Source organism: Notothenia coriiceps, unplaced genomic scaffold, assembly GCF_000735185.1.
Source record: "Notothenia coriiceps isolate Sejong01 unplaced genomic scaffold, NC01 NC01_scaffold00013055, whole genome shotgun sequence".
Lineage (NCBI taxonomy): Eukaryota > Metazoa > Chordata > Actinopteri > Perciformes > Nototheniidae > Notothenia > Notothenia coriiceps.
In genome coordinates this window covers 1-24,207 of record NW_011345756.1, presented here as the reverse complement: position 1 = coordinate 24,207, position 24,207 = coordinate 1, and the positions used below count along the sequence as shown (strand labels likewise).

At 40.2% G+C, this 24,207-nt stretch overlaps 1 protein-coding gene across 1 annotated transcript; it reads left to right on the top strand.

Annotated features, from left to right (window-relative positions):
* Positions 1–3,850: 3,850 nt before the first annotated feature.
* Positions 3,851–22,842, top strand: LOC104947781 (amyloid beta A4 precursor protein-binding family A member 2; the record flags this gene model as incomplete). Its single annotated transcript, XM_010773873.1, has 10 exons — positions 3,851–3,931; positions 5,045–5,084; positions 5,601–5,746; positions 10,193–10,228; positions 12,917–13,003; positions 16,878–17,063; positions 19,466–19,645; positions 20,922–21,134; positions 21,219–21,338; positions 22,651–22,842. Coding segments are annotated over 10 exons (1,281 nt in total), but the record flags the coding sequence as incomplete, so codon positions are not given.
* Between the last annotated feature and the right edge of the window lie 1,365 nt (positions 22,843–24,207).

Genomic DNA, 24,207 nt, shown 5'->3' with positions numbered 1-24,207 from the left:
CACACACACACACACACGCACAGATCAGACGTGTGTCACTGCTGTGGAAGCACTTTGGAAATGATGCACGCGCAGCGGAGCAGGTCACGCGCACCTGACACAATTTGTTGTTAGTATTTTTCGCTACGTTCTCTTTTTTGAATGGTTGCATAACGTTCAACTTCCCCGAAGATCTCGACGCGAAGCCTGAAGGGTAAACACCAGGTTTACTAATCTACCCGCACAATTTGTCCGGTGTCGGAATGTCTCGCTATGTACATTCTTAAAAAACAAAACACCATTTAATTTCGGGTTAAAATGTGTTGTAACTGCGTTACTGAGCATTGTAACAGGTAATATATTACCCACATTTCATTAGTAATGCGTTACATTACTTCGTTACAGCAAAAAGTAATATATTACTGTAACTCCGTTACTTTTGTAACGCGTTACACCCAACACTGCTCTGGATTGGCCAAAATAAATAACTTTCTTAGAGTAAGATGCTATTTATGCTATTTTATGCTGTGATGGCTATGTGCCATGTCTAACTGCTGAGCAGTGGCTAAGCTGCTCTGATTTCTTTGGACGCAGAGGTGGGAAAAGTACTCAGATCTTGTACTTAGGTCAAAGTAAAAGTACCGGGGAGTGTAGGAATACTCTGTTACAAGTAAAAGTCCTGCATTAAAAATGTTACTCAAGTAAAAGTATTGAGGAGGTAGAGTACTCATTATGGAGGTCCATTTCAGAATTATATATATTATATGTTTTGATTATATATATTGATGCAGATTTGTGTTATCAAAGCTGGTAAATTACTTTGTAAACTGCATGGTAGCTTGTGCATTTTACTCCAGGTGTAACTAAAGTGTTGTTTAGGTGTTGATTATATTTTACGTCATTAATCTAAATCTGCAAAGTAACTAAAGGTATTAAATAAATGTAGTGGAGTAATAGTACACAATTTACCTCAGAGTTCCTCAAAATTGGAATGAGGACAGCACATAAATCTACTTAGTAACTTGCTTGATGCAGACCATTAAATACCAAAACAAAAAAACAACTGTTCATGTACTCAGCCAACCGCCCAGCCCTAGAACATACCAATATGCTAAATACCATACTGTATATTCAGGATATTACGATGCTATGTGGCAGAGACCCCTGCCATTGAATATGGAAAGATCTTTGTGGTGACGAGCTGAAGATGAGTTACTTGAGCCACGACATGTTGCTCATCGCCTTCCAGATAATAGCTGGAGCCTCTCCCCTCCCCCAAGTTACCTTGAGATATCCCCCTCCTCATCTCTCTCCTTCTCACAGGCCTGAATGAATGCAGACACCCACTATGTAGTCACATCTATACACTCACACACGCAGAGCTCCTCCCTCCTCTGAAAGCCAGATGCTAAAAGGAGAACAGGAAAGTCTCCTGTGGGCAGCCTGCTGATCCACACCTGCTCCACATTGTGCACATGTTACACTCACTATGTGGCTCATTTGTAACGCAGAACTGGGTCAGACAGTGTAATCAGATTACATTGGAAGAACGTTCGGCACAGTGCAGATTCCCAGACTCACTGAGATTATTTGGTCGGCTCGTCCTCTGTTATCAAATGAAAGGTTCTCTGTACAGCACTTCAACAAGACCTTTGAGTGAACCAGGACAACAGTGAATTCAATGAAAGCTTTGCTGCCCAGTGTGGATTCAAACGATTATGACTAAGAAGAGTTACAAATCACAGGGAGGTCATCTACACACTAATCTGGTGGTGTGATGCATTAGGAAAGCTTCAGTATTGCTCTTCTCTTTTAAATTGTGCTACATGTTGAGAAATTGTATGTTGGTAAAATCACTAATTTGACAAGGGACAAGTGCTTTAGCAGCCCAGACTCAGCGGTTCCTATAATATCCTGCTTGCTTCGAATATCGTTTTTATTTGTATTTAAATAAAAAAATCTTTACGACCATAAAGGAATTCAGCATATTTCCCTTCATTCTTTTGTACCAATTTTGAGCAGTTTTTGCTTAATCATACCAATACACTTTTCCTTAAATAGGTTTACTTTTATCCATCAATGTTAAAAGACTGAGTTAATGTAGTATTACAGCACTCACTTCTCGCATTATATCCACCAAGTCTGTTACTGACAGCAAAGCCTGTGCACCTGTGGTTAATTATGTCTAGCAAAAAGGAAAACTCACATTATTTTATTATTTTAGTTTAACTTGAAGCTGATTTCATAAGTATTCGCAATCATGAAAATAATCCTGCTAAATCCGTCCTGCGTGTACACATTGACTGCAGCAGCTAGTCCTCTGAGTGGGGGTCTTGAATGCTAATTATGATGAATGAGTATAATTGGTGTGTTTATTGGTGAAAAAGTTGTACATATGTCCTCTTAAAGATGTTCTATTACAGATGCAGGCATGTTTGATTGCAGTATGTACATGAATGTAGTTTTGTAGAGCATCAGGGTTTAGTTTTCCATCCCAGCAAGCCACAACATGAGCCTCATTAATTTAATGGTTGTTTGCACAACTGAGTATGGCAGCATGATGAATACTGATAAGTACTTTACATTTAGCTCTCGTCGCATAGGAAGCAACTTATGTCACGCACAGGGTAATTAATTTTGATACAGATACACAACAGCATGGGCTAGGTTTCACTTTCTCACTGCCACTACAAGCAGCAGGAGGTTTTATTGGCAGGAGGATTTCATTTCAGCTAGTAATGAGATTGAATGTTAATGAGCAGTTGTGGTCTGCAAGATGGATATCCAGGGGAATATATGTAGTCCTCACTGTGTGATTATAAGCTGGATGTACTGTAGCCTCTATGTGCATTTATGTGAATAGAGATGAGACAAAAGCAAGCTGGCTGGAGGACAAGTTAAAGACAGTTTGAACTGAGACTGCTTTTATGCTCCAACAAAACACATTTTGTATCATTTGTATATGTCACACTCTTTATTTGTTATTATCACTCCAGAGGGCTTTAAAGGGGACCTATCATGCTAAATGCACTTTTTGATGTCTTTTATACATGAATATGTGTCCCCGTGGTGTCAGGGAACTCACAAAGTGTCAGAAAATTAAACCCTCTCTCTTTTCCTCCGTACCCAAATCTCTAAAAACGGGGGTACAACAGAGCTGATCCAGATTTGCATCCGATATGACGTCATATCGGAAATGTGGACCCACGGCACTATCAGAAAGTTGCTATCAGAAACAATGCCTGACGTGTTTTGGACGTAATATGGTCTTTGTTTACATTAGCGTCGCTAACACTCAGAGCTAACCTGTACTGGAGAGAGTATGTGTAAAAAAGCAGGATATAAAAAGGAACTCACCTTGTGGTAAACCCGCGAGAGAAAAAGCATTTGAGCTCCATTCTGTTTCAGAAATAATCTTTGATGTGGTTTGAAACATGATATGGCATTTAATCACGGGAGCATTTAGCTGTATCTCAGGTAGAATTCTGAGCAGGCATTAGCTCCCCCTCCTCTTTTTTTTTCAAGCTAAGGACCCTGAACCTGCAGTTCTCTAACAGGGCTGAAATAGAGGGATATGAGGGATGTCTGAAATGCATGATCTGTTTGGTATTTTGAGCAAAACAGAACATAGACATGTTTTTATATATTTTTATATATCTGAGACCCATAATATATGCCTAAAAATAGCATAACAGGAGACTGTTAAAGGTGTAGAATTCACATAACTTTTTCAACCTAAATCTCTGCTTCCCATTCCAACCAGCAACACAGACAAAAGGACATGTTTTCCATGTGTTTGACCTAAACTATAGAAAATTCCTTTTCTAATTCTCCTCCCCTCACGTCTGTTCTCTCTGTGTTGACCTGCCAGGTGAGCAATGGTGCGGAGCAGCCCAGGAAACAGCAGCGCTCCGACCTCAATGTTCCCCTGGAGAACAACAATGTTCCAGAGGTGAGACGTTCTTCCCTTCATCAGACCTCAGTCTTTAACACTTCACACGGAGGATATTGTTGTTTATGGGTGTGTGTTTGAACATGTGTGTGAGCCTGTCTGAGTAAATGAGTGATAGTGTAATTACAACCTCAGCTGATGTCCTCTGGTTAAGGCGTGATGGCCTTCTTGTAATTGAGCAGCGAGTCTGCTTGCTGTTTTATGAGAGCCATATTTCACTGAGATGGGTGCAGTGGATGCTTCCTGTACAGACTCCCCCCACAGTGGAGTAAACTTTCTGAATGTGTAGTCGCAGGTTAGAGTTCAAGTGCATCCATTTGGACGTTTGAATCTCATTGATCACTTCACTTTACACAGCTGTCTCTCTGTGGCCACCTTTAGTCCATAGCTTCCTCCTCTCTCCTTTTGGTCATCTCCCTTACATCTCCTGCAGTTCACTTTCAGGTTGATCTGTGGAGTGGATTATTAACGCTTTGCAGTCTCACCACACCCCTTTCTTTTGCCCTTGAGCAATCACATTCAACGCATTCTTCTGTGTGACTGTGAGGCAGGGTGTCTTCCTAAACTGCTTTCACAACATGTCAAGTCACATTTTGGGGGCGAGTCACTCACACTGTTCACACAGGATGTGTTGATATGGCATTTGCTAAAATAGCATGAGGCATCATGTTTTATCACAATAGGTCCTGCATGTTAGTGAAAGGTCCAGCAACACTTGAAATCACAGAAGTAAAAAGCAATAAGTTGTCCTTTCTCATAAAATGACCGAAATGGTTTGGGCTTCTTTAACTTAAAGATTCTCTTCTCATCTATGTTTTCTAATTCTTCTTTGAAAATAAATCAGTAGGCTTCTCTCTGTGAATCATGTTAAATATTTGTGCTGGGTATCTTTAAAAAGGAATATTAAGTATATGCTGCTTTATTCCATAAACTGACATGCTGTTTGAGTGCAGTAAAGTACATTGTGAAAAGCATCAGATGTTAGCCAATTGTACCCCATAGCAACATTCACAAACATAAATAAATGTAAAGTAAGAATGTAGAGAAATGCTTACTTGAACTGCAACCCTGTTCACAAACATGTGTCTGTAATATCCTGTTTTTGTCTTGCAGCCGACAAAGAAGGTTACAGCGTTCCCCAGCTTTGTCGATGGTAAGTTAATCTGTCTGCACACCTGTTTGTTGATGAAATCAAAATATTGTAATTGCATGGAGCCAGTCCAAGTATTACTTAGCCCTCAGTCTATCATTTCATAGGCCTGCTATAACTCTTTCAGTGCTCTTTCTCTGCCTCTGGGCAGATGCTAGGCCTAATAATGTATGAGGGGCTTAGCTGCCTGTCTGCTGCTTCAGATCATGACAGCACATTGTGTCCCTGGGTGGGTGTCTGCAAGTCCACATCTACATATCACAGACGCAGATTAATCTCAGCCCAGCCTCCCACCAGCACAGCACCTCCATCAGCCCCCAGCCAGTGGCCCTCTCACTGCTGATTCCCATCCAGCCTGCTATCACTATATCTCCATGTCCAGAGCAACAGTGTTTGGCTCTATTTCTCCACACAGCACATTGACTGCAGTGATTACAATACGCTCTCTGCTGCACGCTGACTCTTTCCGTCCCGTGTCTCCGTGCTAATCACAGCCCTCTCTGCTTCTCCATGGCCCAGTCCCAGGACCCTGTGAACCAGAGGACCTGATTGATGGAATTATCTTTGCTGCTAACTACTTGGGCTCCACCCAGCTGCTGTCTGAGAGGAACCCCTCCAAGAACATTCGCATGATGCAGGCCCAGGAAGCTGTCAGCAGGGTCAAGGTATTTAGACACACACATGCAAACAAACCCACACACACACACACACACACACACACACACACACACACACACACACACACACACACACACACACACAATTATCACTACTAACACACACACACACACACACACACACACACACACACACACACACACACACACACACACACACACACACACACACACACACACACACACACACACACACACACACACACACACAGAAAGACACACACAGATATTTAGAAGAAGTATAGATATATACTATATCAAAAAGGTTTTGATAGACCTCTTAGGGTAAAAAACAAAACGTAATTAATAGGCAATTTTTTTCAGTCATGACATTTTCTCAGGAGGAGTTGCAAACATTGCAATGACCAAGAAATCGTAGTAGTACTGTCCACAAGTTAAAGAAATATTGTAGGTTACATTTTATTTATTGGACAAACACAGATACTGCTCCAATTTATTTGCAGCTTGATTTGTAAAATAACAAAGAGTTTGTTCCTTTTTCATCAGCGAAGAGAGCAAACAGAACGAGGAAGTACAAGAATTCGAGCAAGAAAAACACATCTTAGTTTGCTACATTTCGTGCTGTTTGTGTTTTTTCAATATCCTCTTCATTCATTAATTACACCAAACTAAAATATCAACAAACAGCAGGAGAGCTGTGTGCTGTTTGATCCTGGTGTGAGAAAATGGCATCCTAGTTTTTGATGAAGGCGGTTCTTTCTGTTCTCCCCAGAGGTGCCAGTATAATGTTACAGTCGTGTTGTTGGTCAGGCTGCGTTGAAAGCACTTGAAATGTCAAAATGTACAGAAGCCCTGCAGGGAGCAGCTTAACATAAATATGTTTGATCGCATTCACCATACAGTGTATGAATTCATTTCTGTACATATCTTTAAGGGAAAATAGGTCTAGGAAATTGAGCATACCCTGTTATTTCATACATCAATTGTACTTAATTCATGATTTATTTAGTTTTACATCTTGGCCAGATTGCTGCCACTAAAATGTAAACTGACCCTAGTGGTTGTTTGCGTCTAGAGCAAAGAAATATAGTCACATATATAAGGCATGAGTGGTCTTTGGGAGCAGCTGGATTGGGTCACAGGACTCGTAGTTTGACACATCTGGTTGGATAATGGGACTCCTGGCATGTGAACCTGATATTCGCATGTTAACATTTGCTCCATGCTGTTCACTAATGTTGTGGTGATGATGATGATGATGACCATTGCACTTTGAGAGAAATGTAGGTAGCTGTGCAGCACAGAGGACCTCAGCTATTATTTTTCATTAGCTTGATTGCTTTGTTCATCACTGTTACCCAGAGTGCTTGTGTCTGAGTTTAAAGTAGCTGCTACTCAAAATCATAAACATCCAGCATTTCGTATGTAACATTTCGAAGTTAGTGTGATCAAACAACATTGTTTCGTGATGACATAATGCGGCCCTGAAGTTTTTTTGTTGCAGACTTGCTACACAGACATCAGTTTCTTTCATCTTCCTCTCATGTGAACAAAAGCTTGGCTGTTTTTCTAAATATTAAATAACCTCCCGGGTAGCAGTCTACTTTTAGAATGTTACATGCTGTGTGTTTGTCCAGTGAGGATAAGTCAGGAATTTAAAGTAGAGAGACAGAAACTTGCTCTACTGTTTGTTTGAAATATAAGATGTGGTTTCCTGATCCAGCTCCTGGTGAAGGATAGTAGCAAACACCAAGATGGCATGAAAAAGTAAATAACTGCCTGTTATAATTAATTCTAATGGGTGCCACTAAGAGATTGGTTTGTGCACTAAAATTGTTCTAATTGTCTTTATTTTAGACACAGTTAGTGGGTACCTTATGATTGGTAACTCTAGGTTAATAAACACCTACTTTGGGGCCTTAATTAAAAGACAGACTCGGATGATTAAGACAATTCCTTCAATAATTTCCCCACTCAGCCTTACCCTTTTAATTTCACGTGCTTCAATTTAATGTAATTTGTTCCACCTTTACTAAGAAGTAAAGGTTAGTGGTCCTTGTGCAGGCGCACCGATGAGTCTTAATGAATATCTCATGGTGACTGAAGGAGACTACACATGGATACTGATGCCTGCAGGTATTTATATTATAATATATATGCAAATAATTGTCTCTAATCTCTAATAATACGATACATCTAAGCCAATGCAATACCAGTATTTGTTGAAGACACCAAAACAATACTTGTTTTTTCAATTCCTTTATTCGAGGAATATACAGATGTTTTTCAAACGTTAAACGTCTTCAGAAAAGAACATACAGTAGCCTGACAACTTTTGGTCCACACTCTTTGAGGCACTTTTCTGTCCATTTAAAAAATGTGTTGGATTTTTAAATGTAGCCATAATCTTTACGGACATTGTAAACATTAAAAAGCTTTAATGTGCCATGAAAGACTACCGGCTTAAGTCTGTGATGATGTTTCTGTGATCTGCTACTGCAGGCTTAAACCACTGGAATCTTGTTTTCCATTTAAAGATTAATTCCCAAATCCCTAATAACACTCTGAAGGGTCTCAACCCAAACATAGCGCCTTCTTGGAAAAAAGAAGAGTGACAGGAAAGTGATGGCGTAGAATCTGAAAGTCTTTTGGCCCGTTGGCTAGTTTCAATCTAAAAGCCCTTTTCACCACAATAAGGATGTCTAGTGGCATCATTTCACATCCATCCAATCTATGTTTCGTTCTTCTCTCACTCACTCTCTGTCATGCATAAATTCCTTCCCTGCAAAACGTCTTGTCAGGATGAAACCATGGCAACAGTGTGCTATCACCTTTTAGTGCTTTCCCCTGCTTGGAACAGGTCCATTGAACAAGAAGTCATCCATTATCTCCTCCATTTGTTTCTCGTTGACGAATGAAAAGCTACACAGCAAACAACGTTTCATGTTCTGACATTGACATGGACACAGCCAACTGCAAACCTACAAATGCAATAACATGCAGCCATATTTGTATGTTTTATATTTGTATATTTGCTCTGGATTAACCCAAACAAGCACACAGTTAGACCATGTAGTGCCTTAGGGAGGAAAACAAAGTTTGCCAGGTGAAGAGCAGCAAGGAAGACTGTAAAGGTTATTTATGCAGATCTTTTTGGCACGATGTTCTCTCCGTAATAATGTAATATTTATGCCGCTTCACCCCCCACTCACTCTTTCCTGCCGTCTATCCCCCCCTGCTCAGCTCCTCCTCAGCAGAGCAGTAGATGCTGCTGAAAGCCTCAGATGTCTGACTTGCGTGAGAGAAGATCACGGAGAAGGAAACTTTGTTAAGCGAAAAAAAAAAAAAAGACTGCTCTTATTTATTATTCCTTTTCACTAATACTGTCTTAGTGGTTAAAGCTCTGCAAGGTGGATCAGGCAAACTTAAAGTCTCACAATCTGAAATGTAACGAGGGTCAAGATCATTTCCTCTGGTTGATTGCGGAAGGAGAGAGGGGCAGAAAGAGAGTTGGTTCTTCTTGAAGATTACTAAATGCTAAGAGTACCCTAAACGATTACCAGATTACATTTGAGCTCTTGTGGAGTCCAGAATTGCTGATGAACTAATCAGTCACATTAGCCGTGTCAAACTTCCTCCGAGCTGTTATTCCAAACATAGTGACTCGACCTTGTCAGTTTGTGATTTTCTTTTCAATGCAGCGAAGAGAACAAACCCCAAGCGCGCAGTTTAAATCCTCGCTCTGGGCTTTATCCGGTCCCCTGCCTCTGAGTGTTGATTGTTTTCCAGCATGTCTTTCCCAGTAATAGTGTTTAGACTGTGACATGAACATAAGATGTGGTAAGAACAGTGTTTATACACACAACCTTAGCTATCGACATAATTGTCTTCGTAAGCTGTAGTGCTTTTGGCAATGTCTTTCTTTGGGGAAATGTTCTGACCACAAAACTGACACTTGCAATGTTAACACTAATAAGAAAAACATATAAAAAATAACCATTAGACTCTTCAAATATATGTTTATATGCCTACATTGCAGGAACAGTGTCAATTAATATCTGCATGCTTTTGATTTGATGTGTTTTGGAGAGAAACAGCAATTATTATCCTCCATAATTGCTGTTTTCGTTTGTATCAGATAACCAACACGGCTGTGTGAACGCTATCTCCAGAAACACACACAGTCACACACACACACACACACACACACACACACACACACACACACACACACACACACACACACACACACACACACACACACACACACACACACACACACACACACACACACACACTCCCTCTGTCTGTTTCTGAGAGCAGCGATAGCACACCTGCTGTTTGGTTTGAGGCTTAACTGTCTTACCTTTCTTTTATTTACCTTCTTTATTTCCTCCTCCTCTTCCTCCTGTTTTTGTGCTCCTGTATGCGCTGACCTTGTCCTGTCCCACCGTCTGCCTGCCTGCCTGCCAGAGGGTACAGAAGGCTGCAAAAGTCAAGAAAAAGGCGGTGTGTAAAAACAGAGTAAAAGGAAGAATCTTAGGCCACTTTCCCCGCCACCTTCACCTTTTTTTCATTTCATTTGTGCCTGTTTGTTTCTGTGAATCGTCCGCATCTGTGTCTTTGTCACATTTTAGTTGAACCAGTATTTATCAGTTTTTGGATAAGACAAACATGTTTTGTTGTCACGCACTTTGTCTGTAAGATTCTTTTATAAGCCTCAGGGTTGGCTGTAAGGCAAAACACTGAGAACTGCTGAGGCAAATTAGATAACAGCCCATTGACACGATCTATATGCCACCCCTGTGACCACGGTAACAGAAAACATGTCAGCAAAAGACTAAGAGAGAAGCTTTAGGATTGTATCATGGGGTTTCTCCTAATACATTGCCATAACAATGTAATAACCTGCGTAATCTTTTCATGAAATCATAAATGTATGTTTAAGAGTCTACAATTCTCAAGTGATTCAATTAATACAAGTGTTATTAATGACATTTAAAAGTTAAACTAAGGTTATTCTATACTCTATCCGAAGCCTTGGGTGATTTGGTGGTTTATAGTGGAGGGCTTGATAGAGTAGAAAATGTCTAACAACCAGTTTACTAACAAATACAAAGATAAAACAGCAAATTGAAATACTCTAGTTTATGTGTTGCTGACTAAAACAAGCACAACATACTAAATGGTTATACAATAACCCTTTGCGTTAGATTCAAGGGCATAAAACGTAATATCAGTTAAGAGGACAGTGAGAAACATTTCTGAACCTAATAGAGTGGCGAAGTCACGCCCATCTACTTCCGCCCCATGGGACCTTATTTCTGAAAAATTATGTATTGAAGTCAATGGGGAGAGAAAACGTATCTTTCGATCCCGTTTGAATTGTGCCATGAATTACACATATGATGTTTGTCAATCTTAAAAAATAATTTCCGTGTCAAAAAGTCACAGTTTGTCTTAAAACTGTTGAAATATAAGACTATGAAAAATATGCAACTAGAAAGACTACAAATCCCAGAGTCGCGTAAGTGATGTCATTAACGTTACACATTACACTCGTGTTACTCATTGAAACCTTGTAAAGCCGGTCCTGCATGCTGGCTCTTACGGAACCGGCCAACTCCCCTTGTGTGTATGTACAGCTCTCAACATGACAAGACTTGTAGTGATTTTCACCTCTTTTAATACTTTTCACTTCATTCTGAAAGAAAGAGGTGAAATGTGCCAACGTGACGGCCATCTTGGTGACGTGTGCGAGACCAGAGATGTAGTTCATTTAGCACTTCACACAAAAACATTTGTTACTTCACAGTTTTACGACACAGTTTAATTTTTTTGACTTGCAAAATAATCTTTTAAATTGACAAACATCATATGTGTAATTCGTTGCACAATTCAAACGGAATCAAAAGATAATCTTTCTCTCTCCATTGACTTCAATACATGATTTTTCCGAAATAAGGTCCCATGGAGGTCCCCCGGAAGGGGAGGGACTTCGCCACTCTATGCACAGCTCATGTCACCAGCAGCAACTCTAAATGCAGTTATGATTCATATTCTCTACTTACAGTGCCGTTACTATCAAATATGTTAAATTGTTTATTGGGGAGATTACAATCCAGTGCACGCCTAATTGTTTGTGTGATTAACTCAGTCTTCACCAGTGAGCAGAACATGATTCTTGCTATGATTCACTTTCCACTCCACTATTCTGTAGAGTGGAGACAAGGATGTTATGAAAAACCTAGGGAGAAGAAAAACGGTACAATCCAACAGTCCTTAAGGGGAAGGGGCTGGTAGTTGGATGCTGTACATATCTGGTCCCGTTTTGTTGTTTGGTTTTATATTCCGTTTTATTCTTTCATTTTTGTATGGCTTGACAGAATAGTGATGCTGTTATCAGACATTTGAGAGATACACACCAGGGAATCGAAAAGGCTGATGTCGTTCATAGAAGAGCATGATTGTCATTTGTAGTAAACCGTTCTGTAAACCGTTATGCATTAAATATACAAAACAAGTTGGATTAAGAATTGGGAGTATAGCTGCAATTATAAATGCACAAAATGATAGATTGGAAGAAGTTGATCTTTTAATCTTTAATTGGTTTCCATGCTGCTTCAGACACTCGGTAGGTAGGATAAGAATGAACGTACTAATAAGTGTTACAATCCAAACTCTCCTCCCGTGAAATATTAATTACATCTATATGTTTGTTTTGAATCAATATTTTTCCACCAGGCAATTTTAATTAAGCACAATCAGATGTAATGTTATTAGTCTGCACTGCACAGTGATTAGAGGGAAGTGTGTGCAGGCTTGTTATGTGCTGTAGCTGGTAAAGCAGCCAGCTGGTTAGGGTTTAATGTTAAGCTGTTTGTTGTTTCCGTGCCAACTCGCTGTCCTCGTGCCAGGACAGTTGATGTAAACAAACACCACTGCCAACCGCTTTCTGTTTCTGCCTTTTCAACCTCACCTTTAGACAACAACCAGTCCATCTAACAAGCATTCCCCTAGCTGAACACTGAATTAAACATGCATGCATTTTTAATATCTTAACATCAAACACAGACCATTCAGGCAGTTTTAAATAACCATAACACCGGCAAGTTTTCCTCAAAGATCTTGAACAATCAGATTCCAAGAAGACAATTTGACCAACTCTTTTGTTTTTTGTTCTTATTCTCGCTGCAGGGTTCAGACGGAGATGCTCAAACCCTCACCGAGGTGGATCTGTTCATCTCGACCCAGAGGATCAAAGTCCTCAACGCAGACTCACAGGTGAGTTCCAGCAAACAAACACACCACGTTTTTGTTCAATTTCTATTCTCACCTGTGAGAGTATAAGCTGTTTACCATGACAGTCACTCAGCCACTATCCTCTCATGTGTAGTTATACAACGCATTGGGAGGGAGTTCCGTCATAAATGCAGCTTAACAGAGACACAAATGGCTTCTTTTGAAACCCAATTCAATTATTGCTATTTATTTGTTTGTTTAATCCCACAATGTCACAATTCTCATTGTTTGAGGATATAAATAGACACAGCAAAGCCGAGAACAAGCCCCACAAACATCTGTGCATGGAGATCACGTACTGTGTCAGCTGTATGACTGCAGCACAATCTACCGTCCCTGTTTTCATTGTTTCCTCATAGTATAAATATTCAAGTCATGACCATACTAGTACTCAACAACCATTTGTTTAAGGGCTGTCTAAGTTACAATATGGCCTCTTCTTTAATTGTTCTACAGACAGACAGAATGCAAACATTCATACTATAGTTTGACTTTCCGGATGTTTTTCTGGATGAAAAATCCCATTAATCTTCAAAGCTTCTCTCCACTCTTGCTGAGGCTTTGTCAAAAGTTTTCTTGCCTTTTAGCTTAACAACAAGCAGCGGTGTGAAGTGGCACTGGAAGTCTTTACAGGAGGGGGAGCTTTGATAGAAGTAGAAATGCTTCTCAAAATGTGCAGCTTCATCTCTTCAAATGTTCTCAATCCCTTTCAAAGACCCCAGGACACACTCAAGACTCAATCAATGACATTATAACCTCCTGAAAGTCAAAGCTAGGTGACATATATTATTTAATAAAGAGAGAATGTATAAACTTAACTGCCCTAAAGGCTAGGCAGAGGCTTTAAGATGTTTTATGTTTAGAGCATGGATTGATTTGAGAATATATTCATCTTCGATATGTATGTGGCATACTGTTCTGCTGCTCTGGGCCGAAGTTTAACTATCCCACTTCACATTCAATAAAACCCCCATGTGTGACTGGTGCAAGCAGAACCTAGCCACTTAAATTCACATGTTTTGGGATCGCCCTAAATTATTTAATGTTTGGCGATTAATCATTCATTTGCCTTCAAGATCTACTGATCGGAGCGGAGCATGGCTTTTGCAAGCATCGTGAGCATCAAAAGTAAGCAATGTGAGCAATGTTCAACTTTTGATGCTCCCAATGCTTGTGAAGCTGGCATCAGCCAATCAAATCCCGTTTATGCAAATCCCGCCAGTGCAAGCGCTAGCCAATCAAACCGCGTGCAAGCTGGGAGAGCCAGAGAGCCAGTTAATTTCCTCATATTCCAAACGAGAAATTACGGTAGCAAATCACCCGGTTCTTTACGACCAGAACTATTTACCGGGATACAAACCGGAGGAACCAGGCATGGAGGGAGGTGGCAGAGACAGAGGGTGAAACTGGTAGGTTTTCGCCTGTTTGGGGAGTTTATATCCAGTTTACTTCGTTTTAACATTGCTATTGCTTTGTATGTCGGGGGCGGGAGATTCATGTGATTGGTTGTTGGTCGCGTTGCTCGCAAAAGATCGCCAAGCTTCAGACACGCCCAGCATCAAGATTTTTCAATATTTTTTTCATGCCTGTGTGTGGACGGGCCGTTAGTGTGGTAACATAACATCCTACTTTTAATAACAATAAACTCAATTTTTGTAAATTTTTTCACACTGTCGGGCAAAATGATGGTTACAAAAGGTGTTGTTCAACATTGATGATGGATTGGTTGTATTTTATTGATTTGGAGAAGAGGGTTTCATTATCAGGTTTATTATTTCCTCTGACTAGTCTAACCCTTTCAGCTCTATCTTTGTTTTATGTTTATTCAACAAAGAATGTTAGAAATTAAACTATTATTTTGAAAAATTTGATTTTTTACATTATTTGTATGTTTATTTATTTTCTTAATGTTATTGCCTAGTTTTAGTTGTTTACCCTGTAAACATATCTATCAGTCCAAATGTGTTTATTAAGAGTTGTATAACCAAAAATCACGCACTGAAAGGAACTGTTTTACAGTTTTGGGATTTCAGAAAGAGATTTCTGCTCACACTACAAGTGAAATGTGTATATGATAGATGATTCATGTGCACTATTTCAGTCTGAGCTGAGTTTCAAAGTGTGTGTGTGTGTGTGTGTGTGTGTGTGTGTGTGTGTGTGTGTGTGTGTGTGTGTGTGTGTGTGTGGGAGGCCGCCTGGCAGAAATTGACGTGCTGCAATGCAGTTTATATCTTCCTCCCTTTTCCATCTGGTTGCCACTGATCCTGGCACTCTTTAGAGAGAGAGAGAGAAAGAGAGAAAGAGAGAGAGAGAGAGAGAGAGAGAGAGAAAGAGAGAGAGAAAGAGATTCTGAGTATAAAAGCCTTCCTTTTGCATTTAAAAGGCTCAGTGCAGCTTGCCATCGTTTCTGACATTGATTCATAATATGAACCACTGCAAAGGTGGGCTGGAACAACAGGATTAATTAGGATACTGTATTAAACCCATCAGACACAGTTAATAAGGGAAGTTAACTAAACTGAAATTATATTGATTTAGCATATGTTAAAACATGAACAAAAACAAGTTTTTCTCAGCAAACCTTCAGAATCTCCTTCAATTGTAAATCTAAACTGCTATTCCATATTTGCGTTCAGAAACAATGCTTCATATCAGCTACATCTTAACATACGGTAATTATTTGGCTGAGTAAACAAACATATCATTTTCTTTTCTTCAACACAAACACTGATATCCAAACCAAGTGTTTTGTACACCTGTTCATTATTATCCGATGAAATGTACTCAAGATCAAATTCTTCGGGTCGTTATTTTGCTATAATCACATCATACAGTTTTTAATTCATTCAAAATAAGGCGTGTATTTTTCTATCAACATTACTTTCATCTCACTCTCTGCCCTAAAGAATCCGGCAGCTTTGACAAAGACAGGAAACAAGTCTGCTGCACACTGGTGTTTTAATCATCAAATATTACCGATCAAAGGAAGCCAACTGTTAACTGAAACAGGATCATTACCAGTAATTGTTACAAAATATTGCTCAAAGCTAAGTTAGTTTTTGAGAAACACTAACAGCAAGCTCACTGTGGAAAGATGTAATGACGTAAATGTGTCATTTAAAAGGCCTTCTCGTGATGTAAGTATTGTGTCTTTTTATTGGCTCCAGCATGGTCTCTCTGGCACCTACGTATATTATATCAATACCCAATGTAAGTCATGGTCCAAAATGTAGTTTACTTTTTGTAGTTCCATGGTCAGGTTGAGAGAGAGGAAGGGGGGTGTGGTGGATGCACAACATTAATAATAATAGCTCCTTCAAAATATGACAAATAATATAAATGGTAGCAGTGTGTATAGCAAGCAAAACCACAGCAGCAGGCGAAGCAACAATCCATGATCCAAGGCAACACAACACAGCACAAAGACATTGTGATTCCCCATGAAGGCAGAGAGATAGAGAGGAAGAGGAAGAGAGAGGAGCTTCGTGTCGGTCTCCCAGCAGTATAAGCCTATAGCAGCATAACTAAAGGATGGTTAAAGCTTTAGAAAAAGGCCTTTAATGTGGAGTGGACGATTCTCCACAATTCTGTGGTCTCGTTTCAGCCTTTTTAACCCCGTCATCTGAGTTGGTTTGGAGACACTGAATTATGAAATAACTCTGTGTCTATATTTTGTTCTGATGTGAGGTCCACATAATCAAAATTATTTGATTAAACACCTCAATCTTCATATATTACTAAATGATAGCATATAAATACAGTCGTTGCTGTCATATGGCTATACAAGTTGAACATTTGACTTAACTGTAGAGCAAAATATGTTGCCTCTTATACATTTTGGTTGATGTCTCTACAGGAAACGATGATGGACAACGCGCTCCGAACTATATCCTACATTGCCGATATTGGGAACATCGTGGTCCTGATGGCGAGACGCCGCATGCCACGAACAGCCTCTCAGGACTGCATCGAAACTACACCCGGAGCCCCAGAGGCGAAGAAGCAGTACAAGATGATTTGCCATGTCTTTGAGTCTGAGGATGTAAGTACTTTGTGAGTTTTTAATATCACAAACCGGCTGCTTATGAGAAACAATGAAAAACTTGAAATTCCTTGTGAGCAGGTGATAGGTCACACAGAGGTCGCACTGTTGTGTTTTCCTGTCATTATGTAAGAGGACTCTTGTTGATGCTTGTTTTTGCTTTGTTATTGTTATTTGGTTGTCAGATTCCATTTTAGCTTCCAAATATGAGTGCTTTTCACTCAATTTGTCTCAAAGACATCCTGATATTTGTTCCTGTTTTTCATCTTTCCTCCACATAATTGGAAATAGTTTTCGTTATATTTAGAAATTCTCAGAAGTGTAGCTTTGGGACCTTTAACAAGCGTTCAGAGGATCTCTCTGACAGGAAATGATGTAAATTGGCTGGCCATTTATAACTCACAGAGCTGCTGCTTGTCTTGTTGAAGCAGATTAAGCAAGACTTGGCATCATGAACAATGTGGAGCCAGCAGTCCAGAGTGTGTGCCAGTCGCTCTAAAGGCTGCTCTCCAGTCTGTCCTCTCTTCAGCTAACTTTTGCTGCCAGCTTTTAAAGGCCTGCTGGAGTTATAATGGAGCCGTTCAGCCGCTCATCCATCAACTTAGAAACCGTTTCCGTTGTTGCTCTTCTTGCCGTATGCAGCGTTTGGCTATTTTTGACTTTTTTTATTGCCCTGCAAAACTAATTCTCAGTGTATTGATTTGGAGAGTTTGGGTTCATGAATGTCTGCAACAACAGCAAGAGATTTATATTCAAGTACAGAATTCAATTAAAGAGGAATTCAGCGAGAATAGGGTCTGCAAAATACCGCACCCTCAATATTCTCTAGATCTATCTTATCTCTCACAGCCGAGACCAAGCTTTGGATTCTCAGTCTGCTTTATACGATTTTCTAATTACAAGTTTTTTTACAAGTTTTTCCTTCCTTGGTATTAAATGTATGTGTGTCTTGATGGAGGGGGCTTTAAAGCTGCAGTTCCATATCTTTGTGTACTAGATCTTTGTACTTACAGCCCAAACAGATATGCTTAAAACCCTTCATCATTACCACCTGAGATGACACCGAGATTTTAAACTGGATGCATGCTGATCCTGGAAGTGTTGATGTTTGGGTCTCTCTCTCCCAGGTTTGCTTACTTAAGAGTGGGTGGCTTAAGCAGCACAATTCAATCATTTATCCTTTTAGCAATATATTTCTGTTGTTACCGGTCACCCAGGTTATTCTGACGTATTTTGTAGTTTATAGGTTATTTCACAGCTATACCAAAGAAAAAACTCAAATGTAATCTTAATACTATTGTTCTGCTTATTTTCCCCTTCAATACAACCACAGCCCATGTGGATGAATCACTTTTCTCACCCAATGATGGCCAAATCCAGATGTACCTCATGCGTGTCAGAGAGCCCCTGGTTGGGAATGGCTAGTCTAAAGTGATGGATTTGTGCAGAATCCTATAGCTGACCATTTATAAACTGAAATATTTCCAACACTGTTGTAAAGGCCAAAAAGAAACTTTGTATGGATTTATTTTTCCGCCGATTATCTTCAGGAATATTCTCATGGAAGCCAGAGCAGGAACATTTTTCCTTTCCTGCTCAAGGTTCAGGTTCAAGGTTCTTTATTTAGTCATACGAACATAGCTACAGTGTGAAAATCTTAGGTCACAGGCTTCTCCAACAGTGCAACACAATAAAACAGATAAACAGAAAAATATAGTGCAAGTAAATAGTAAATACAAAAAGAAAAATAGTTTAAAAAAGTGAAATAGTGCAATAAGAGTCTATAAGCAAGTTATTGGAATATTATTAGGTAAATAGATAAATATTTTTTAAGTTGCAGCCAGATGAATATTAAGGATGTTGTTTCAAAGTTCAGGTGTTCAACAGTCTTATGGCCTGTGGGATGAAACTGTCTCTGAATCTGGTGGTTTTTGTCCGGATGCTGCGGTAACGCCTGCCTGACGGCAGCAGACTGAACAGTTTGTGGCTTGGGTTGATGGGGGTCTTTTATAATACTTAGGGCTTTCTTCCTGAGCCGCTGGGAGTAAAGGTCCTCCATGGATGGCAGCTCCGTCCTGGTGATGTTCTGTGCAGTTTTCACCACCCTCTGTAAAGCCTTACGATTGAGGGCGGTACAGCTGCCGTACCAGGCCGTGATGCAGCCAGTCAGGATACTCTCTATGGTGCACCTGTAGAAGTCCTCAATGAGGACAAATAGCTTTTGACAGGGAAAATCCATTTTTATTAAGCCTTAACATATTCTTGGCACCCTCAATGGCACTATTGTGCGATACCACCGTATGCTTTTTTTCACACTGTATTGTTATTTATATTCAACTCAGTCAAGATAAGCGTCGGTGGACTTAACACAACAACATGATTTCTGCTTTTTGTGTGTAAAGGCCCAGCTCATCGCTCAGTCCATCGGCCAGGCGTTCAGCGTCGCTTACCAGGAGTTCCTGAGAGCAAACGGCATTAACCCAGAGGACCTGAGTCAGAAGGAGTACAGCGACATCATCAACACCCAGGAGATGTATAACGACGACCTCATCCACTTCTCCAACTCTGAAAACTGCAAAGAGGTTGGTATTTGTACAGCCTGCAGTGCGCACACATGGCCCTATTTCTGCAAATGTTTGTGTTTTGCAGGAGAAAAAAATAAATAAAAATAAAACAGTGATTTTACATGCGTGCTGCAGGGCCGTTACAGAAACACACAAATGTACAGGAGCTGTTCACTAATTAGACAGATTAAGAGGCAGATGGTACAGTGAAATCTACTCTCAGCATGTCAACGATAGCTGTGTTTTTTTCATTTGGACTTTTTCATTTCCTCTTTAGCTAACACTTTGCCCTGAAAGCATTACTGAAAGCTTTTGGAGAATTAAAAACCGTAAAACACTTTCTGCCGTCCAAGCACAGAGGCGGCGAGGGCCCCATTTTTAAAGATGGGGAAACGGCTTTCCTCTAGCACTCTCGCTTCCTCGCCGACTGTGTGCAGGACAAATTAGTTTCCCATGGCTTCATGTGCAGGCTGGTAGCATCTGCTGCTCTGAAGAGTCTGAGCTCTTTTCTATATCAGGGCAGTGTTTAGATGTGCAGAGTAACTCAGATTCTGGTGTAATAATAGGATCAGTTTGTGTCTTTTTGTGTAATATGGAACATAAATAATACAGTATAGGCAACCCAAATACAGCTTGGTTGTGCTGTACAAGTGTCACTGCCCCTCTGTGTGTTCACTCAGTGGAGGTTTGTGGTGCTGATTCAGAAGTATTCATAAAGATGCTGAGGATATATGTCCGATATACATGTAGCATTACATAAGAATAATAATGTAGTACTTTTTACGTCTTAGTGCTTTACAACATATAGTTCAAAGACTAAATACGAATCTATAAATACTACTTACTCTACTATTACTACTACTACTACTATTACTACTCTTTCTATACAAACATCTGTGCAGGGCCAAAGTAAAAAACGTTACACTAGTAACTAGACTAACTAGACTTTTTGACATTTGAAAAGATCTGGGAAAATAATGAAAATGATATGTGATTTAATATTTGATATAGAGTTTTAAAACGCATAATCATAATTTATTGCAGCTTATTGATTTATATAGTTTAAGGCAGCCAGAGATATGAAAGGGATAGGTATTTCGATATATACAGTATGACATGGTTGATCATTAATAGACTCATATATATATCATGATATTTCCCAGCCCCACCCTCTGAAATCCAGGCTGCTGTTAGACCACAGATGTCTGCTTGGTTTCATGGTACTGTAGCTAGAAGTAGTCAGTTTGTCTATGACTGACCATGAAAATGAGCAACAGACGTTCTCCTCTCACAGCTGCAGCTGGAGAAGAGCAAAGGGGAGATCCTGGGCGTGGTGATAGTGGAGTCCGGCTGGGGCTCCATCCTGCCCACCGTCATTCTGGCCAACATGTTGAACGGGGGGCCAGCGGCGCGCTCTGGAAAGCTGAGCATCGGAGACCAGATCATGTCCATCAACAACACCAGCCTGGTGGGGCTGCCCCTCGCCACCTGTCAGGGAATCATCAAGGTACACACCGAGGCCATCATGATCATCTAAAATTGTTCCAATTCATTTCTGTGAAACCAATGTACACGTGTTTCTCTCTAAAAGGGCTTGAAGAACCAGGTGCAGGTGAAGATGAATATCGTCAGCTGCCCTCCTGTTACCACCGTCCTCATCAAGAGACCGGATCTGAAGTATCAGCTGGGCTTCAGCGTGCAGAACGGCATTGTGAGTTTCAAGCTGACGTCTGGGTTTGAGATTTGTAATACTGTCAAAACTGTGTCATCCAAAGTGTTGTTTTTCAAAACTTTATTTAAACTTACTTTGTATTTTCATGAATAAAGATTGGATTCATTAGTTTAGATAAGGGATGGGCAAATGGCGGCCTTTTTTGCGGCCCTCAGACTAATTTATAATCAACGTAATTAATTAAAAAAATACAATTATTTGTTATTGTTTTACTTGTAGTACTGATACTGTCCACTAGACTCCTAGTTACGTCACGAGCTGCGTACATGATTTAGTTCGGCAGCCAAATACCACGAAATAATCTGTGACGCGTTTGTGTGTATTGTGTTTGTTTCCCGGGGAAACACTCACAAGAAACACCGGCTGTTGTTATGCCTGCTGTGACGTTAAGTTAATGTAATTGTGCCGTTACAAGCTTAAAAATTATATTTATCATCTGAATTTGGCGAAACAAGTTTAATATTCTAAAAACCAAGACTTTGTTTATTTGAAATCAGATGAAAACAAATTGTCACGGACCCTGCCGTGCTATCTATGATTACTATACGCTTTTCATTCATAATTTCAGCGGGAGGGAGGGGGAGCGGCGCTGAGGAACAGCAGAGTGCGGGTTGACACGAGGGGCCAACTTGTGGCCCCTCGTAAAGTTTTATGATGAGGCCCTCAGTGTACAGTATGCTTTTCAATAGTTTAAAATAGTTTTATTCCACTGTTAAATAACCTGTTCAATACATACTGTACATGCCACTTGTAAACATTTAATAACACTTCTGTGAACTGGTATTTGTTTAGTGAGCTTATTAGAGGATGTTCCCTGAAAGATTGTAAAATGTCAATGAACATGTCAGACTTAATTTGTTAATAATTACATACAATACATGGAATTTGTGTGTGTGTGTGTGTGTGTGTGTGTGTGTGTTCCAATTGAATCTGCGACCCTCTGGTGGCCAGTACATACATTATGTGGCCCCCACCACCATCAAGTTGCCCATCGCTGGTTTAGATGAATCTTCAAATGTGTCTATGTGTTTGGAATTTGCAGTGATAAACTGCTGTTCTGCCTCGAACAGCATTGTCCACAAAATACAATCCTTGATTAAAAACATAACTCCAATTATCTTCAGTGAGGATGTAATGTGAAGTTTATCTCTTGCCGTTACAGTTTTTGTTTCAGGTGTCTTCAAAGTATCCCCGCAGACATGTCACCTTTCCAGTGGCCTTGTTTTTGCATATTACTCAGTATTTTCTCCCAAAATGCTAATACCTTGACGACCTTTTGTGTGTTTGTCAGATCTGCAGTCTGATGCGCGGCGGCATTGCTGAGCGAGGGGGGGTCCGTGTGGGTCACAGGATCATAGAGATCAACGGGCAGAGTGTGGTGGCCACTGCACACGAGAAAATCGTCCAGGCCCTCTCCAACTCTGTCGGCGAGGTGAAACTGATGAACATAAACACACACACATTAGAAAGCAGAGGACACTAACATTGGGATGTACAGTTTTGCATATATGGAGAAAAACATGTGTTTTTATTTCACTACCACTATCGGCATGAAGTAAATAACACTGTACATAAAACTGTTGAGAGAGTTGTGTGGCCCTCCCTGGGAACACACAGACACACAGCTGCGGACTGTTTATGGGGACAATAGGTTGGGACGTGGGCTGGACGTTGCCAGGAGTTCAATGTAAAGCCAGCCCATATTTTCGACTTGACGTCAAGTCCGCAGCAAATCTGGATCAGCTCCGTTGTACCCCTGTTTTTAGAGGTTTGGGTAAGGAGGAAAAGTGTTTCCGGACACTTTCTGAGGCTCCTTACACACCGGGGACACATATTTATTAGGGCTGTCAAGTTAACGCGTTAATAACAAAAAAAATTTAACGCCACTACTTATTTTAACGTGCAATTAACGCATGTGTATTTGTCCTAGGCCCGCCCCGTAGTTTCATAGCCCAAAGGCTTGACATTGTTGTTGTTGTTAGTTGGATGGTGGGAGATTCTAGCAAGAGATATGGATACAAGAAAAGGTGTTTTAAACAGCAAGCCAAGCACACCGCTCCTGGCGCCGGGGAGACGCCTGGACAACAACAGCGATAGCTAAATGGGTGGCTACAGTTTAACATTGTGGAGGACGAGGGGCTACGTTAGATAATTCGGATTGCATCCAACATGTCGACTGCACATCACAGCGCATTATTTTGACCCACAGTGGGAACTTCAGTCTCATGCTTTGACTGAAGATGAAGACAGAGGAGCGGCATTTCGCCTACAACTGTAAACAGGCTTGTCTGTTTGAGCAACTGGCTCAGTGCAAAGAAGTAGACAGGGTTGGGAGAGAGTGTAAGAGAGAGAGAGAGGTTCCAGGTTGTTGTGTTGAGAATATTCAGGAGAATATTTGTCAATGTTCCAATGATAATAAACAAACATTTGCATAAAGGATATTTGTCCACTCATATGTTGATAAGAGTATTACAAACTTGAAAAATATTCCTCTAATGTACATTTAGGACAGATACAAAAATATGTTTTAATTGCGATTAATCGCAATTAAATATTTTAATCGACTGACAGCCCTAATATTTATGTATAAAAGACATCAACAAGTTCATTTTGCATAATAGGTGAACTTTAATATAGTGAGGAAAATCCCCCTGATTGGTTATCTAAGGTGAGGCAAGGCGACCACACATTCCTAATAGAAATTGGGGAGTTACATTTGAATCACCTTGGCATTACCAGGCAGGGATAATCTAACAAAAGATACAGTTCAGTAGCATTATGTGAAATTGTATGATCCAGTTTGACAAGATATTTCAAAGTGTTCTGAGCCAAACATGTCAGAACTAAA